The sequence below is a fragment of the Myodes glareolus genome, chromosome 1 (assembly GCF_982192425.1).
Source record: "Myodes glareolus chromosome 1, mMyoGla1.1, whole genome shotgun sequence".
Lineage (NCBI taxonomy): Eukaryota > Metazoa > Chordata > Mammalia > Rodentia > Cricetidae > Myodes > Myodes glareolus.
This window is the reverse complement of record NC_142026.1, coordinates 100,572,095-100,591,892: the sequence shown is the minus strand read 5'-3', so window position 1 is coordinate 100,591,892 and position 19,798 is coordinate 100,572,095. Positions and strand designations below refer to the sequence as shown.

The following is a 19,798-nucleotide window of genomic DNA, read 5'->3' as shown; positions in this document are numbered from 1 at the left end:
CCTTCAGCTCTTTCCTGTCTTCACCAGGGTGAGCTCTCCAGCATTGTTGTGGCTAGTTCACCTTTTGCAATGATGAGCAAGGGGCAAGGCCAGCGCACTGGCACCTACACCTTTAGCGCCAGCTCTACTGTATTGCTCATGTGAGGTGTGGCGGCCACTTTCCTGAGTGCTGCATCTGACAAGGGCCAGGAAAAGCTCTCCTCTTCTTATGACCTCAGGTCCTGCTCTTCCATCTGCCTTAGGTGTTGATGGATGGAGGTGGGGATGTGTGATGGGGGCATCTCTACACCACCTATGCCTCCACATGACAGGCAGCACAATAAAGCAGACCCTTTTGGCAGAGGTATGGGCGAGATAACCTTGACACTGTGAAAAGGAATAGTTGGCCACACTCTACTCATCTGACATGTGGTGGTGAGGGCAAGGGAAAGATGCCCTCTGCCCCCTTGACTCTGCCACCTGTGATGGGCAAGGGAGCTGATCCTACCCCTTACCAGCTGCAATATTCTTGAACGTGGACACTGACTGTACTTTGCCTAGGTAGCACAGTGAGTTGACCCTGTTGGGGGAGGTGTGGGTGAGCCAACCCTGAAGTTGTGAGCATGGGAGAGCGGTCCCTATCACTCATCTGTCAACAACAGGGTTGGCTCTGTTGCTCTGCCCAGGCGAGGTTCAGGGCCTGCTCTCCTATAATGTGCCATGCGTAATTCTTGACTAGCTTATGTTATTGGAAGTTTAAGAAGTAACCTTAAGCTGGTCCGTGGTGGACATGCCTTTAATTCCAGCACTCAGGAGGCAAGCAGATCTCTATGAGTTCAAGGTCAGCCAGTTCCAATACAGCTAGGGCTGTTACACAGACAAACTCTGTCTCTAAAGCCAAACCAAAACCAAAACAAAACAAAAAGAAGTAACATTAAATTAGTTATGGGAGTAATGAGAAGATGTGTTATGAGTGCTGATAGTCTCAATCTGTTATTTTTTCCAGTAACTTTCCATGTTTTCAGTCTATATGTTTTATATTGTTCCATATCAATAAAAATAATGCTTAAGTCACAAAATCTCAAATAGTATATTAAACATCCCATATCAACAACCACCGAAATTATAGCTTAGTTATAAAGACTAGCGCTAATGTGTGACCATTAAGAGAGCCATTATCAGGTATGTAATTAGTGAATAAAATAGGGGTCTTATCATGATAATCTCTCTTGTTCATAACAATTTCTTGTCATATAGTCAGATGGCAGAATGTGGGAAGTGCCATCCTGAAGAAGAACCACGCTGGAAGTCAGACGTGGACCGTGCTTTCAGTGGTAACTGCTGATGTGGTAAATCCCAAAGTGTGTTTCAGAAACTGACTCTTCCTGAATAACAGCTCTGTGCCATGCCCTGGGCTAGCCTTTGCTGTGCCGTTCAATCTGCTTAACCTGTAAGGGAAGCTTCAGAGGCAGCACTTTGTAACCCAGGCTAGCTTTCTGGGACTTGGTGTTGTCTGCCCTTAACTTAGTTGCTTTTCCATTGCTGTAATAGAACATCGTGAAGACATATAGAAGGCACCTTACAGGAGGAGGAGCTAATTTTGGGTTTACAGGTCCAGGAGGTCACAGTTCATCACCATCACACAGGGGAATGTTGCAGCAAGCGCCAGGCTGTGGAGGCAGGAGCAGATGAAAGGTCACATCTCAAGCAGGAAACAGAGACAGATACATTTCTTCCAGCAAGGCTACATCTCCCAAGCCTCCCCAAACAGAGTCATTAACTGGGGACTAAGCACTCGAATGCCAGAAACTCTGCGGGACATTTATCTTTCAAACAATTACAGTACTTAAAAAAAAATTTAAGGAAACGAAGGGACTAGTTATCTCTCTTCAGATTTCTTTTTGTAATTCCTTAAGTAATTCAGAAATACAACTACTTTCCGGAGAATTTTCTTATAATTTGGTACTAAAAAATAATATGGAGATGATTTAAGGTATATAGGTGCATGAGTGTAGGTTATATAGAAATGTCACACATCATATATGACATCCTCGGGTTTTGATGTTCATGGGACCTTAGATCTAATCCAACACACAAAGAGAGGATTAATGGTACCACTTTACCTTTGAGATTAGGAAATTGATGACTATTTGTTAATTACAGAAAGTTAATTATAGATGTTGCTGACATATGAACAGAAATATATTGAACTCAAAAGCATTCTGTTACAATTAGGAAAATGTATTTGATATCTAAACTATTACTTATTATTATAAATGTTTAGCTTTGCAACATGTTAGTTAATTCTGAAAATCATAGTTATAAAAAGAATTCTTTTTTCTAGAAACTGACATATTTTGTTTGTTTTAAAACAATGTAATTGATTCAAAAGTTACCGTTATTTTAATTTAGGAACCATGCTTTTTTTCTAAATTTGTGAGCCAAGTCCGATAACTTTAGCGAATCCATAAATAAATAAGAATTAAAATTCTCATTTTCTTCAGCAAATATTTAATTAAGTAGAAAAAACAAATAAGCAATGAATGATCACACATAGAATAACCACAATAAATTAGAAATGAAATTTTATAAATACCTTTCATTGTTCTAAAATTACATAAACACCTTTCCAATTTGCTGAATTGTATAACTGAATGATCTCAATTTTGTTTTGCACAAAAGTCTGTTTGGAAAAGAGCCATGTGCTTCTTATTTTGCATTTTAGAGACTTACATGGCTATAAAAAGAATAAATGCAATCTCTGAGGAAGGAAGGAGAATCACGGTGTAACTTTTGGAAGTAACAACCAAGCGATGACATGGAGACCTGATTACATATATAATTTTCATGTGCCAATAGCATGTACCAGTTTTTGACTTTATCTCTCTTTATCCTTTTGATTAATTTTCCTGAGGTGAGCAACTTGATCAGTGTTTTTGAGGTGCTGGAGATTAGACTCAGAACCATGTACATATAGGCCAGTGGTTCTCAACCTTGCTAATGCTGTAACCCTTGAATATAGTTCTTCATGTTGTGGTGACCCTCAATGATAAAATTATTTTTGTTGCTACTTCATAAACTGCAATTTTGCTACTGCTCTGAATCATGTAAGTATCAGAATATGTAGATATTATGTGACCTTGTGAAAGGCTCCTTTGATCCCCCAAAGGGACACAACCCACAGGTTGAGAGCTAGGCAAACCCTCTACTGGATTTTTACTGGAAGAATGTTGAGAATTCTTGTACAAACATGTATTCTTGTCCTACAAGTACCAGTCTTTAGTTTTATCTCTCTTCATCATTTAGATGTGATATTCCTGATGTGAGAAACTTAATTAATTAATTTTCACAGTGTCAGAGATTGAACTTAGAATCATATACATCTAGGTAAACTCACAATCAATGAGCAGTATCTCCGAATCTTTTCTGTGCTTATTTATTCACCCACTTAACAAATATTCTAGATTCTATACCAGGCAGTATTATAGATACAGGAGAGATATGAATGAGAAAGAGTTGTAATCCCATTAACAGAGATAATAACCCATCACGAGAAATGTAAGGTAGAATACTTTTGCTGTAATGTAAAGCTGGAATTTTCAACAGAGAAATGAACATTTTATCCATATGATAGTCCAAACATCAGTCAGGTGTAGGTGGAGTTTTCCCTCCCCAGAAACTGCTTTTGAATTACCACACAGAGACTTATATTAATTGAGAATACTCGGTCAATAGCTCTGGCTTATTACTAGCTAGCTCTTACATTTTATGTTAACCCATATTCCTTAGTTATACTTTGTAATGTGGTGGTACCTTTATTAGCATGGTACATTCATCTTCTGCTCCCTCTGTGTCTGGTGACTCCTGACACCTTCCTTCTCCTTCCCAGAATTCTCAAGTTGGCTTTTCTTCTCAACTTTATCCTGTTCAGCTATTGGTCAGTCAGCTTCTTTATTAAACCAATCACAGGGACAAATATTTACAGTGTACTAAAGGATTATTCCATAGAAGCCAAACATAGGTAACTTACACCTACAGATTTCTAATGTTCAAAAGTCAGAGGCAGGAGGATGCTCCACAAGTTTCAGGCCAAACAGGGATATATAGTGAGATAATATTTCAAAATTACCACAACTATGGCCAGCAACAACAAAAAGCATTCCAAATGTCATGAACTGAAATGGAGGTAGCCTTTGTGGCTTTTCACTATAAGCAAATACCTGGCAAGAAGTAAGTTGAGGAAATAGAGGTTAATAAATTAGTCATGAGAAAGAAATAATTAAAAAGCAATTATCACTAACCATTAATTATAATAAGCATTGCAGTTGGCCTTTTACTCTACAGACATGATCTTAAGTCAATATTATAAAACTTCAATAGCTTTTGTACCTGTAGTTTTTATTTTCCTACACTACTTTTGTAGCACTATTCCTAGGGGAAATTATTGCTGATATATAAAACATTTTATTGAAATCCCATTACCCACAGTATATGTTTAAAGGCAAAATGAATGTAGGTAGTCATGCAGTAAATTTTTACTTCACTGTGAATTTTTATATGATTGCTAATCCTTAAAATTTCTTTCCCTTGAGATTTTTTAATGAAAGAATCATGAATGAGTAAACAGAAAAATGAAATATAAAATCCATCCTTGAATGATTAAAACTTTTAGATTAGTGCTTTAAATAAATAGTACATAGAAAAAAGGTTAATATTATATAATAATGAATAGTAGATTTAAAAAATTGCACCAGAAGCTGATATATCAGCAATGTAGGAATTAGAGAGCAGGTAGGCACTGGGGCCAGCCTGCAGAGCCAAGGTTCTAGGGACCCACTTCCTTAATGTTGCCTGATCTCCCAAAGTAGCAGCAAGACTGGGGATCAGGTATTCAAACACGTCTTTCTATGAACACATTGCATATTCAAATCACACTTAAGAAGTTCAAAGGAGGGTTGAAAAGTGTTTGCAAGGTTCTTTAAGGGCTTAGTAAATAACCTAGGAGAACTTCGTGAAATGATTAGGCTCACATATATTTTAATATAGGGAGTTCTGTAAAGGCCTCTCTCTGCTGACCTAATGATTTTTTTCTTTTTATCTTAGTAGTCTGGATGATTGTCTTAGTTAGGGTTTTCTATTGCTGCTGTGAAACACCATGACTAAAATGCAAGATGGGGAGGAAAGGGTTTCTTTGGTTTACTCTTCCATCAGCATCAAAGGAAGTCAGGACTGGTACTTACACAGGGTGGAAACCTGGAGGCAGGAGCTGATGCAGAGGGCACGGAGGTGTGCTGCTTAGTGACTTGCTCCCCATAGCTTTCTCAGCCTACTTTTTTACAGAACCAAGGACCACCAGCCCAGGGATGGCATCGCCCTCAACAGACTGGACCCTCCTCCTTCAATAAGTAATTAAGAAAAGGCCTTAAATACTTCCCCACAATCCTGATTTTATGAAGGCATTTTCTTAATTGATGTTTCCTCCCAGATGACGTTAGCTTGTATCAAGTTGCTGTAAAAGTGTCCAGAACAATGGTAATGGTGTCCTTGGTATTTTGAAGACATGGTCTCTAAGTCTTTGTAGGGTATAAATGTCTTAGTTTGGTGAGCTGTGCCTCTGGCTCTTCCCCCCCCCCCACTTAAATAAGATTCTTCTTCTCAGACTGCCCTTGTTATTTCTGTGAACTCACACTTCTTACATTCCAAAGGCTTGTACTCAGTATGTCTGCTTATGTCTGATAAGGACTGATTTGGGAAGCTGTCTTTGACCACACTAAGGATGACATAAAGACATGTCAAGGATGACATGACTTTTGAAGCTGGCCCACACTCTGCACATAGAAGTCTGTCACAGGCCTCTGTCTTCTTGTATGTCATAGCTCAATTTTTGACAATTTCTTCTGCCTAAAATATGCTTCCTTGTACAGGATAAGGCGTATCTTCAACCAGTTTTTCAGTAGTTTTCCCAGAGTCTAGCCTGTTTCTATATTTCTATATGGCAAAGCCCCAACTTACAGTATCCAGATTTAACAACCCAATTTTTGGCTATCTTCTCTTACATTCCCCTTCCTCTTGTGGGTTTCATATTATTTATACTTTTAATGCTGTATTTACATGGAACAGAAATAAATGTATGTGTTAAAACTGTCATTTTTAGAAGACTAGATTTTTTTATGTCATGAATCCTAGCAAAATGTTCCATAGTTTTCTGATTATAACAAATGTGTATTATGTGGGTGACCTTGCTTAGCCACAAAGTGCATTTCTGAAAGTGCTAAAAAAAAAGAGCTTTAAAAATTACTCAGTGCTTTCTTTTCCTTGCTGTCTTTGATGTGTGATTTTCCAGGACCATGGTTGTACAAAAAGGTCTTTAAGAAATTAGAAAAGACAATTTCATTATCACTACATAAACTATATTGAAGACTGCCACTGAAATGGCTAAATATTTCAAAATACAAAGACTATTTTACATCTATCCATGAGGAAAATGCCTGAAAACAGATTGTAACAGGCAGAAAGAAGGTGAATATGCCCGAGTTAAACATGTTAGAGAATCAACAGCTTTACTTAGATTATGCCAAGATGAGTGGAAATCATTACTAGTGTCTTCTTTCCTTCCCCATTTGCTTATTCATTTATCTGTATACATGTGTGTGCATGCATGGTGTATGTAAGAGAGAGAGACAGACAGAGAGAGAGAGAGAGAGAGAGAGAGAGAGAGAGAGAGAGAGAGAGAGAGAGAGAGAGAGAGAGATCTGGGTTCAGAACTGAATACTGATCCTCTGCAAGAACAGCAAATGCTCTTATCCACTGAACTCATGTCCTGTCATATCCTTTTCAATGGGCTCTGAGGATTTTAACTCAAGTCTTCATGCTTGTGCAGTAAGTGCTCTAGGCCCTCCGTCTTGACCAGTACTACTATTATCTTTTTATTACGGCAAATACTGATGAGGACAAAGAACTTTCATGTTAGTATGTCTGTTGGTGTCGTTTTTGCTCAGATCTTGGTTTAGGAAGCCACATTGCTGGAACTTCATGTCTGTAGTTTCTCTGACATATTTAAGAAACATAATCTCACAGGAAATTACCCCCTTCTCTTGCAAACAGCATCGCCTGAGTTTTCAGTGCAGTAATTGTGTTATAGATGTGTAGGTGTATAGGAACGACCAGAAAAATATTCTTAGACTGGAACATTCATTTGTTATCACCTATATAGTTACTTGAATACCCATTTCCCTGTCATGGTATATATATGTATACTTTACCAGCTTTGAGCTATTGAGAAGTGTAGCCTTCTCTTACCTATCTCATTGTTCACTGCGCAACCACAGGAAAGTGCCTTGCTCAAAGCAGTCAGCATCTGCACATCCAATTAGTAGATAGGCAATGAGTGATCTGAGGGCAAGGACCACTGACTTCAGAGGAAAACACTGAATATGCCTAAGTCAACTCTCCTCCTCCTGATTCTTAAATGCAGCCATTGTACAAGATGCACCATTCTGTTCTGAGCTTTGCCTGACTCTGTAGGGATAACCTATTTTACAGCTGTGCAAGGAACTGGATCTGTCCTTGCCAATTCAGTGGTCATGTGCCATCTCCATTTATTACACTCTGATTAAAACTCCAAGTAACTTGATATTTTATATTCAGCTGCCTAACTCCAATGTCTATATCGTTGATAATTTTGATCATAGATGGAAAAAAAGAATGTTAGTCTTTCCTAGCTTATCCACTTCTAAAAGTCAGCTTTATTACATGAGAGTCCTAGTAGACATCTATAGAAATTAAACAGTGTGCTGAATCTTATACAGAAAAGTAAGTCCTTTGTCCATGACTTGTTCCTGGACTCACTTTCATGTCTCAGAGACCCATATACAAATGTTCTAGATAGCAGTTTTCTTGTAAAAACAGTACAACTGTGCTGTTGTAACATGCCAGCCATAGACAGAATTCATTGAGTTTCTACTATTGCGTATGAGAATTTAGTGATGTTATAGCATCCCTGTACTATGATCTTGTTGCACGCACACACACACACACACACACACACACACACACACCCTTACAGTTGCAGGCAAAGAAAATTTTATCCTAATTGTATGGTACACAGATATATATATATATGTTGTTTGGTGTATATCCGTGTATTGTGCCTTGAAGACACTCTGTAAGTATATTAGAGAAATGTACACAATTTAAGGTAAAAAAAATTACCATTGAAAATAGTGTGAATATTTTCTGTGTTATCAAACAATTTGAGTGGGTGACATTGACAGTGTATGGATACACCAACACTTATTTAATTTGAACCTTACTGTGAAATTTCAGTAACTTTGCAAATTTCTGATGCTATGTGTAATCTGTAACATGCAAACTGTAAACCAGAAGCCTCGACCCTGATCCTTGTGTGTTGACTGAGTTTTCTGTCCTGTCCGGTTCCCACAATCATTAAGTCAAAGAAATTACACAGAGGTCTACATTAATTATAAACAGATTGGCCTAATATCTCAGGTTCCTTATTAACTCTTATAACTTATATTCGCCCATTAGTCTAGTATATGTTAGCCACAAGGCTTGGTACCTTTTCCAGTGTGGCAATCACATCTTGCTTCTTCTGTGTCTGGGCCGAGACTGCATCCTATTCCCAGGATTCTTCTGTTCTCCTTGACCTGCCTCTACTTCCTGTCTGGTTGTCCCGCCTATACTTCCTGCCTGGCTACTGACCAATCAGTGTTTTATTAAAACTAATAAAAGCAACAGGATAAAAGATCATTGTCCCACAATACTTGTGGAGCCCAAGAAATGGAATCACTGAACCAAAATTTCTTTATACACATTGCCAATTTCTTTTCCTGGAAGATAATTTTTAAAAAAATTTTAAAGTTAAAAAACTCCTACAGTTATTATAAAAGAATAATTATTTAAAAAGTCAAAAGGAGTCATATCTACCATAATACATATAATAATATGAGTTTGCATATACATTCACATTTAGAAATTAAATGAAATTCCCCTATCTGATTGATAATACTCCCTCGAAGAGCCATTGACTGTTTAACAGAAAACCCCACTTTAGTCATGAGAAGCCCTCTTTAGTATTGTTGATCAGGATTTTCTACGAGACTCCTCAAACATTATAGGTTATTGCCATTGCCCTTGCTTCTCCACACCCGCTCCCAGAGGTGAAAGGTAGTAAGTCCCTATGCAGAAGACATCACACACTGTGAACACAGGACTCAGAGGACCTGATCTAGATGTGACTTGAAAGCCTTCTCACTGAGAACTAGCTTTCATGGCTCCAGAGGCTCCATGCATGTTTTCAAGAGAGGGAAGCAACCCATAGTCATACCCAACTATGATGCCTGTGTACCAGAGTAGCAGAATAATTGGAAGGATGTAGCCATGGCACATATATCTTGACAGCAACCAACACTTCTCTCTGATTAGAATTAAAATAGGCTCAACACAAGGAAGATCATGAATGGTAAAGGGAATATTGCCAAAATACCTAGGGCCAGTGAAGCCATGGATCTCAGAGGAGAACCTACAATCATCACCTTGCTAAGTTAGCATACTCCCTGACTACATCCTAAGTATTTATCTTTATACCCATAGGGAAGTATAGTCCTTGGCTCTCAACACAGAAACTTCTCTTTACAAAAGATGGGAACCATTACAGAAGACCACTAGCAAACAAAATGCAGAGAACAAGAGATCATGTGATGACAAGTTCCATGTGATAAGCTCTTGTACCTAAAGCTTGGGGATAATGATGGGGTCGAGGGTTGTGAGCCAAAGGAAGTTTGCTGTGAGACAGTGTCTTCTAAAAAGGTCAGCGAACTTGTGCAGTTCCATCAACAAGGCTTCCAAAACAAGAGCTGAACAACAAGGACATTGATAGACTTGCTACTGCAGAAGAGAGAAAGTTCATGAGCTCTCAATACTAGACAAAGAACTTCAGGAAACCAAGGAATGCTAGACCAGGAGAAAGAGCCTATATTAAGAAATGTTCATATATATAATCCGTGTGTGTGTGTGTGTGTGTGAGTGTGTATGAGAACAATTAAAGAAACAGAGACATGAATTTAAGAAAGAGCAATGGACCTACATGGGATGGGCCAGAAGGTGAAAAGGGAAGGAAGAAATGATGTAATTATAATTTTAAAACAATAAAAAGCATTATATGGAAAGACTAATCATTTCATTGCAAATGATCCCTAACTAAAATGTTGTTAATCTTGTAGTTTTAAAGTGCTTATCTATGTTATGTTTTATTAAAAAAAAACTTTTATTGATTTTTTTTTGTGAATTTCACATCATACATTCCAATCCCACTATCTCTCTGCCCCCCTTCATCCTTCTTCTACCCTTGCAACCTCTCCAAAAATTGAAACCAAATTTAAAAGTAAAACCAAAAACAAAACAAAGCAAGCAAACAAACAACAACAACAACAACAAAAAACAAGAAGGAGAAGACTCTTGTGGAAGCTGCTGTGTGGCCCATTGAATCACGCTCTTTCTCTTTTAGTTCATTAATCATTACTGCAAGTGTTCATTGCCATGAGTCACTGGTCTGACTCCAGGCTCTGGTTTCTGCTCACCAATAGTGGGCTCTCACTAGGGCTCCTCTTGGACATCCTGTGTCATGGAGATCCTGATGTTTTGGATCTTCAGTCCTCTTCACATGCTCCAAAAGTTCATAGATTTGGTGGCTGCTGGGGTGGGCCAACTCATAGCACTGGTTGTGGGCCTGGGTGGTAGCTGGGCTGGTCAACCACCAGCTTTCCCTCATTGTCACTACCTGGGCAAACTCTCCAGCACTGCCTCAACTAGCTCGTTCAATGTGGCCTACATTAAGGAGCAGGGCCAGTCATCCTGCTTTCAGATCCTCAGATCCAAGCCACATCACTGCCATGGAACTCCCTTCACCAGGGCCAACCTACTGATTTGCCCACGGACATCAATATAGACCCTGACTGTTGTAGGACCACAGACTCAGACATGGTCCTAGGCAGCAGTCTGGGTCCGAATATCACCATGGTCCCAGGTGGCAGTGTAGGCCACTCAGACTGGCATGGTTCCCCATGGCAGCATGGCCCTCAGACACCAACATGTCCAGATCCCTTGCATTGGCATAGTCTTAGATGGTCTCAGAAGCTACAGACATCAGCACAGATCCTGCGTCTGACAGGGTCACGTATCTATGTTATTATATATATTATATATGCATTATATGCATGCACATGCACACACACATTCACAGAGATGCTCCCCCTTACTTTTTTTTTTTTTTTTTTTTTTTTTTTTTTTTTTTTTTTTTAGATAGGATCTCACTATGTAGCTCTGGCTGTCCTGGAATTCATAATGTAGACCAGCCTGTCCTTAAACTCACAGAGATCGGCCGGCTTTTGCCTCCTGAGTGCTACAGTTAAAGGCGTGTGCCACAGTGTCCAGCAATACAACCCACATTTTAAGAGAGGGCCTTGCTCTGTAGGTCAGTACTATGGGTTGAATATGAAATGTTCCCATATGCTCACATATTGGAACACTTGATGTCCAGGTGATGCTACTGTTTGGGAAGGTTGCAGACCCTTTAGGGGGTGAAGCATGAACCTTGTTAGAGGAAGCATGTCAACGACGACAGGCTTTGGAGTTTCAGAGCCTGGTCCCACATCTTGTTCTCTGCTTTCTGTATGGATGTTGTTATGCCCTCCTTTTCATTTATGATTTTGTTGATTTGAATATCCTCTCTCTGCCTTTTTAATTAGGTTCGATAGGGTTTATCTATTTTGTTTTTCTCAATGAACCAACTGTTTGTTTCAGTAATTCTTTGTACTGTTCGGTTTCTATTTTATTTATTTCAGCCCTCAGTTAAAAAAAAAAACAAAAAAAGGAAAGCTAACTAAGTGCACCCAACAGCATGCTAGCCAGAAGCATTCTTCCACGGTTCCAGTCTCCATGCTTCTTGTTTCTGCTGGGACTCCCCTCAGTGATGGATTGTGTTCTTAAACGGTAAGCCAACGAACCCTTTCCTCTTCAAGTTGCTTTTGATCAGAATTTTATCCCAGCACAGACGGAAACTAGAGTTAGAGACAAATTCCCACTACTAGGTCATACTTTCTGGAGATTTCTTTACTTTCCAAGACTCCATGAGCTGAGGAGCAAGCTTTAATCTGTGGGTGTTTGGGGGACATTCTGAATCTAAAATATGAAAAGCTCACTAATTATTGCTTCACCTTGATGTTTTGAGCTGCAAACACAGACCATTCTGTGTTAGTATATGTTTCTTTCTCACAGCTGGCAACTCTGTGCACGTGGACACACATGCATACATGTATATGTACTGAGCTTATAGCATCGCCCAGTAATAATGTTCCGTAGCTACTCTACCAAGTTGTCTTTATTAATTGATGTAACAGGCAACACAATTATTAGATAAAGAATGTATTTTATGACTCTCTTACTTGGCGGCAGGACATTAAAAAGAAATCACATAGAATCTTTGCTGGATGTTTACGCCATGCTGACCAGCTTTCATAGTGCGAAAGGGTGCTTGCTAAGTATGTTCCTGCGGAGAAATGTCATCAATAGTCCAGCTGTGGACTTGATGAGCCCTCTGGCCTTCCTAGTAAGATATGTCCACTGGTGTAATAATGGCCTGAAAGTTATGGGGAAAACAAATTGTTTTCCAATTGAACACAGCTTTACAGGAAGGAACTCATGTCTGTTATTGTAAACCTGACAAGAGCCCCGTGGATAGCAAAGTCATCAGCTCTCGCTGAGAACCTATTATTGTCATTTTTCTAAATGGATAAATCATTGAACTGCTTTCTAAATACTTACACTCACACTCATAGATCAATGCTGCTACCAGCCAGTATCAGAGATGCTGCGTTTTACAGTATGCAGCTGTTAATGCAGAGGCTCACAACTGTGTAAATGGAAGTTTCTGTCCTGCCCAGCCCCACAGCCATTCAGTCCCAAAGAAACACACAGAGGCCTATATTAATTATAAACTGTCTGACCTATTCAGGCTTATTATTAATTGGCTCCCACAAATTAAATCAATCTACAATTCCCATCCATGTTTAGCCACATGGCTTGGTCCTTTTACTAGTGAGACATTCGCATCTTGTTTCTTCTGACTGGCTGGTGACTGCATCTCTGCCTTTCCTCTTCCCAGAATTATCTTAGTCTGGTTGCCCCACCTATACTTCCCGCCTGGCTACTGGTCAATCAGCGTTTTATTAAAACCAGTATGAGTGACGAATCTTTACAGTGTACCAAAACATTATTCCACAGTACGGATGGTCAATGTGGAGTCCTTGGCCTTAAACAGGACATCCATTTTACTTCCTGTGCCAGGCTCAGGGACTATCTCAGAGGAGGTGGGTGAAAAAGAATATAGGAGCCAGAGTTTGGAGAGGATTTCTTTTAAGACAGTGTTTCTTTGCCATAGTCACTGGACTTAGGAACTCACTGAAGCTGTGGTTATTTGCACAAGACCTGTATGAAATTGGACTTCTGCTGGTTTTATCCTGCATGGCTAGAAACTTAGGAGGCCCTACCCCTCACTGAGGGTCTATGTGCTGTAAATGCATGCTGAAGGGGGTGGTGCAATTTTCTTCAGCGGCGTAGCCACTGATAAATTACCAATATTTCACTAAACACCCCCCCCCCCCCCGCGCAAATATTCATGTAGGCAACTGTAATTAAACCCAGTGGGTCAATAGGAAACCAACAATCATCAAAACAGAAGGAAGTGTTTCAGTGGGAGTGTCGATAAGAGAAGGGAATAGGGCTGCAATTCAGTATATACACGTATGAAATTGTTAAAGAACAAAAAAAATGAAAGCTCATTTTTATAGTAAAATGCAAATAACCTATTTTCTGAACAAATATGATGCCAAAGCTGGAAGGAAATGTCCATTTTCCTGGATGCACTAGCACGGGCAGGAGAATTACTGAATCTGGCTAACCTGGGATGTGAATCTGATATAAGGATAGACTATATAGCTAGATTTGGGAAGTTTATTGACATCGGTGGTTTGGGGCTGTTCTGTCGTTATTGGCACCTGAATATTGTATATGCTCAAGCCACCATTCTTTTTATGTCCAATATCTTGTTTCTTTTAAACTCCCCACTGGATTATGAACAAAATCCTAGGTTTCCTCAGCAACTACCACCACCATTCCTTTCTTTTATAGAAATATATTTTTGTTATTTTCTTGTAATTTCATGTGTATAATGTATTAGATCATATTGTTCCCCACTCCCCTCCTTCTTTTAAAAATTATTTTATGTGTATAGTGCTTGCATGCATGTATGTCTGTGAACTACAGATGTGCAGTGCCCATGGAGGTGAAACAGGGCATCAGGAACTGGACCTGAAGGTTGTGAACCACCATATGGGTGCTGGAAATTGAACCTGGGCCCTCTGGAATAGCAGCCAGTGCTCTTTACCACCAACCCACCTCTCTTGGCCGAAAAACAAAAACAAACAGACACACTGAATCCACTTTTCGCTGTCAATAGTCGATAGTGTCATGGATGTTGGGCCATCTTATGGAGCATGGCCATACTCTTAATGGCAACTTATTCCCTAGCTCCCAGAAACTTTATCTACTTAGCTAGGGACGAGGGTTCGAAAGATGCTTCCAGCCTGTCTGTAGCATTTCTCTAGAAAGGCCCTTAACTGCTCTGTAGGGAATTGCTAATTTCTTTTCGGTCACGTTAGGAAGGGCCATCTTCTCAGGTAGGCAGCTCTTGGTAAGCTGCAGGCGCTCAGCAGGTGTTGGTGAAAAGAACAGTATTTTAAAATTTCATCCACTCTCCAGATGACACTCGTCAGCCTGCTTTCAGTCCGGCTTCATTTGCTCTGCTTTTATTGACTGCCTCTTGTCGTCGAGATTCAGAGAGGGCTCCTGGATTCACCCCTCCCCCCCCCAACCCGCCACGTCGGCGAGCTGACGTCAGGCGCAGCCGGGGCGTTCCCGTCAGGCTCGCCCAGCGGAGCCTGAAGGTCGGGGGCTGCTGGTACCGCCTAACTGCAAGCATCTGATCGCCGGCCTCAGCCCACGCCTGGTCTCTCCAAACCCAGAGCCTCGTTTTCCCCCCCGCACAGAGCCACTCAGTCTCGGCCGCGCCCCCTGGACGCTGGCGGTGGTTTCCTAGGGAACGACGCTGCGCGCCGACGGCGATTGGACCGAGTTGCGCGTGCGCAGTGGCCTTTGTTGGTGACGACCCCGCGGAGGGTGCCGAGGTTTGACTGCTGCACAGAATGGCCCATTTCTCCAGCGATGATGAGGTGATGCTGCAGGCGATGCTCCGGCAGCTGTTCCAGAGCGTGAAGGAGAAAATCACCGGCGCTCCCTCCTTGGAGTGCGCAGAGGAGATCCTCTTGCGGCTGGAGGAAACTGACGAAAATTTCCACAAGTAAAGTCGAGTTTAAGTTTTTAAGCAAACAAACCACTGGTCCAGGGAAGGTGAAAATGATTCGGATAAAGAGATTCATTTGAATTTTGTTAAAATAGCTAATTGGTGGTTCACTTTGTCTACCAGTTGTCCCAGTGCCGAGTTTATTTTTTCTTTCTTTCTTTCTTTCTTTTTTTTTTTTTTTAAAAAAAACTCGTGTTTCAGAGCCTCTTCTGCCTGTTTTTCTTTGCTGTTACATCAATTGTAATCCATTCGTATACTTTAAAGAGCAATCATAATCCCTGAAATTCGGGATTCCTTTCACTTTACCTAGAAGCAGTGGCCCCCAAGCTCCCTATTTGCTGGTCTGTTACTTCACTACCTGCTGTAGTTAGCCACGAAACACTGTAAGGGGCTCCCGTGCTGAAGTAGGTCTGGGTGCCTGTGCAGCAGGCGGGCACCCATGCAATTGCCCTGAGTCCAGTGACAAGAGGCAGGATGCCAGGCATGGAGGAGAAAAGGAGAAAGGAAGTTGTCAGGTGCTACCAGAATGGTCTTTAAAAAATGTAAACGCACCTTCGACTTAAAGATCTTTAGAGAGCTAAGCCTTTCTTTGGAGTTTGTTCATACATCAAGTTAAGCCTCTCAGTCAAAGTCTATCTCCGGACTCTCGGTTTATGATGAGTTGCAGCTTTTTCAAATCCAGTGTTTGCATTTTATTTGGTCCCACAGTCATTGTTTCTTGTGATGTGGCTTTAGTCTGCTAATCTATTTAATTCATTCTGGTGCTGGGCATGGAACCCAGGGTCTCATGAATGACAGGAGACATTTTACGGTGCTTTTATTGACTTTTGGATAGCTTGAAGTTCAGTTTCTCTGAAAATGGGCATTAGGGGTTCCTTCAGGCCTTTGATGTTCTGTGTTAAAGGTTATTTGTTTTCTTGTTTTATGGGTTGTCCTTTACAATTCCCTCAGTTCCCAAGGGAAGTTTTAAAAGATGTAGAAATAATCACTGTAGAGTTTCGAATTTAATACTAAATTTTGAGACTTGCTTGGTGTACTGCTAAGGCTAGCTAATATTCTGTTTCAACATCCTAAGTGATGGGATCATGTGCCATCCTGCCCAACTTGATTTTTTTAAAATTTATGATTGTGCTTATGGCTTCTTTCATTGTTGCTTATTTTCATAGTATCTCAGTGGTACTCTCAATTATTAGCTGGTACTATTCTTTAGACATACTTGGAATTAGGCTTTTTTTGTGTTTTTTTTTGTCATAGGTTTACTATTTAAAAAGCACAATATAGAAAATTTGGCATCTTCCCCCAAATTTAATTTCTTACGAACTCATTTGCTCGGTTTTTGTTTTTGACAGGATCTCACTATGCAGCTCTGATTGGCCTGGAGCTTGCTGTGTAGATGAGGCTGCCCTAGAACTAGCAGAGATCCCCTTGCCTTTGCCTCTGGAGCGCACACCACCACACTGGCACGGGTGTGCTCCAAAAGTAGTAAATAAGTCAGTGATTTTAGCAGTGTATTTTTTGGAAGTTTTCAATCTTACCTAGAATTCAAACTAATTTACATAAAGACTTTCATTAACATCCCGTTACCTTATTTCTAATGTCTGCAGTTATATCTCCCTTTTATGATTCCACATATCAAAAAACTTATATGGGATCCCGGGTTTCTGGGTTGTTAGCATTTTTATATGAAGATGGTGTTGGAGACATTTGAGTCAGTAAATATTGTAATTTCAGGTATGATAAACCAAAGTGGGAGACCATGTGGTCATTGGAGGAGAAACTACTATAGGCAAAGTCGTTGTGGAGATTTGTCATGCAGAGATGCTAACCTGTCCCTTCCTTTAGTGGCCTCTTCTGGTTTTCTCTGTAAGTTGTATATATTTTTTCCTGAATGTCACTAAATTAAGTAAAGACATTCACATTTCCACTCTTCTCCTGTGTTATTACCTCCATTTTCCAAGAAAACTCTATCGTTGTTTTTCCATGGTGAACTTGTGACTTTTTCAGAAGATTGATAGAATCTAGGGAGATCAGTCAATCTAAGATACAGAACTTGCTGGCATGATGGTATACACTCGTGATCCCAGGCTGGAGGAGGCCGATGAAGAAGGATTTTGAGTTTGAAGCCAGCCTGACCTACATTTTTTTCCAATAAATAAGACAAAAGATTCAGAGATTTCTTGCCAGCATTTGTTACTTATTTTCTTAATGACAAGGCAAGAAATTTTTGTATGTTACAGGCCTTTGTGTGCTAAATTTCTTGGCTCTGGTTAATAAATAGCACTGATATTTGATATGTTTTATTTCTCTATTTGTTTCAGCTATGAATTTGTAAAATACCTTAGACAGCACATATGTAACACGTTGGGGTCTATGATCGAAGAAGAAATGGAAAAATGCACATCTGATCATAATCAGGGTGAGGAATCTGGCTATGACACTGTTGTACAGCATGTCACCAAGAGAACACAAGAGTCTAAGGAGTGAGTATGGCATAATAATTATTTTTGCGTTTATAATTTAGATCTCACCCTGTAAGCCCTTTGACTTCCCTTCTCAAGGGATCCTTATAGCTTCCTGACCTCTTTAGATGCTCCAAAATCAGAATCACAGATCTAAAAATGAAAACCTAGGATATACACATGAGAGAGTGCTTTTCTTGCAAGTCTGAGATAGTATTTCCCAGTTCTACTTTCCTAAAAATTCTAGTTTTCCTTATAACTGAATAAACATCCATTGTTTGTAGGTATCATAGAGGTATCACAGATTCGTTATCCATGTACCAGTTGGTGGACATCTAGGCTGATTCCATGTTCTAGCTATCATGAGTATAGCAGCAGTGAGTATGGATGTGTCCATAGCTCTGTAACAGGACATAGCGTATGGCCCAGATGTTGCATGGCTCCAGCGTATGACAGTTCTATTTTTAGCTTTTTGAAGATTTTCTTTACTGATTTCCATAGTGGCTGCACCCGTCTGCATTCCTGCTAATGGTGGATAAGGTGGGTAAAGGTTCCTCTTCATCACATCCTCACCAGCTTTTGGTGTCCTTTGCTTTCTTAACCATAGCTGTTCTGAAACAAGTGAGATGGAACTTCAAAGTAACATCATTGCATTTCCCCATTAGCTAGCAATGTGGAACACTTTAAAAGTATTTATTAGGCATTTGTAGTTTTTTTTTTTTTGAGAACTCTGGGTTCATGGCTCATTTATTTATGTATTTATTTATTTGGGACTAGTTGTTTGTTTTGATGTTTATAGTTTTTTGAACTCTTTGTATAGTCTAGATACTAATCTTCTGTAGGATATATAGATGACAGAGATTTTCAGCCTTTATATAGGCTGTCTTTTCCTTAATTGTCAGTTTTCTGTACTTCATATTTCATGAAATCTCATTTGTAGAAATTGGCCTTATTTTCTGAGTGATTCAAGTCCTACTCAGAAAATCCTTGCCTCTGCCTGTACCTTGAAGTGTACTCCCCTCTAGAAATTACAGAGAATCAGATGTTATGTTGAGTTCCTTGATGTATTTGTAGTTGACTTTTGTGCAGATGTGTGTGTGTGTGTGTATAAATGTGTGTGTGTATGTACATACATACATATATACATATTCAGTTTCTTCTAAATGGAGAAATTTTGTTTTTTCCTGCCACCTTTGAAGATGCTGTTCTTTTTCCGATGTGTAAGTTGTGTAAAAAAAAGTTTGGTAGTGTTTGCAACTTCTCTATTTTGTAGAATAGTTTGAGAAGCAGTGGTGCTGATTCTTCAAAGGTTTTATGAAACTCAGCAGTTAATCAGCCCAGCTGGGCCTGGATTTTCTTTAGTTGGGGCAGGTTAAATTAGTGTTTGACCCTCACTGCTTGTGATAGAGTTTTCAGTTGCTTACTGCATCTTGGTTCAGTTTTGTAGGTCACATCATTTAGAAACTTACCCACTCTTTTTATCGTTTCCAATTTTAGTAGGTGATATTTTCAAGATAGGACCTAATAATTTGTGTCTTCTCTTTCTTTAGTTTTGTTAAGGGTCTGTCAGTCTTGTATGTCTTTTCAAAGAACCAACTCTTCATTAACTTTATTTACTTTTAAAAAAAGATCTATTCATTTATTATGCATGCAGTGTACTGCCTGTATGTGTGCCTGCCCAGCAGAGGAAAGAGTACTGGTTCTCACTATAGATAGTTGTGAGTCACTGTGTTGGTGCTGGGAATCGAACTCAGGAACTCTGGAAGAGCAGCCAGTGCTCTTAACTGTTTGAGAATTGGCAGCTGTCTTTCAGAATTTGAAATTCATTTGTTCGGGCTCTTCTGGATTTAAAGTTCTGATTGAATAATCTGCTGTTGTTTTGATGGACTTGTCTTTGTACATGATTTAGTGTTTTCCTTCTGTT

The 19,798-nt window shown here is 39.8% G+C and overlaps 1 protein-coding gene across 2 annotated transcripts in view; it reads left to right on the top strand.

Annotated features, from left to right (window-relative positions):
• The first annotated feature begins 15,047 nt into the window (after positions 1–15,047).
• The window catches only part of Tbc1d32 (TBC1 domain family member 32), a 207,107-nt gene continuing 202,356 nt past the window's right edge, over positions 15,048–19,798 (top strand). The window contains exons 1-2 of one of the 2 annotated variants that reach the window (XR_015739040.1): positions 15,048–15,412; positions 17,734–17,895. Coding sequence is in view for 1 of the 2 variants with exons in the window: in XM_048425064.3 (XP_048281021.3) it covers positions 15,258–15,412; positions 17,734–17,895 (317 nt within the window). In the remaining variant the exon portion in view is untranslated. The remainder of the gene's footprint in view (positions 15,413–17,733; positions 17,896–19,798) is intronic. The other variant, XM_048425064.3, reaches the window with a different exon arrangement.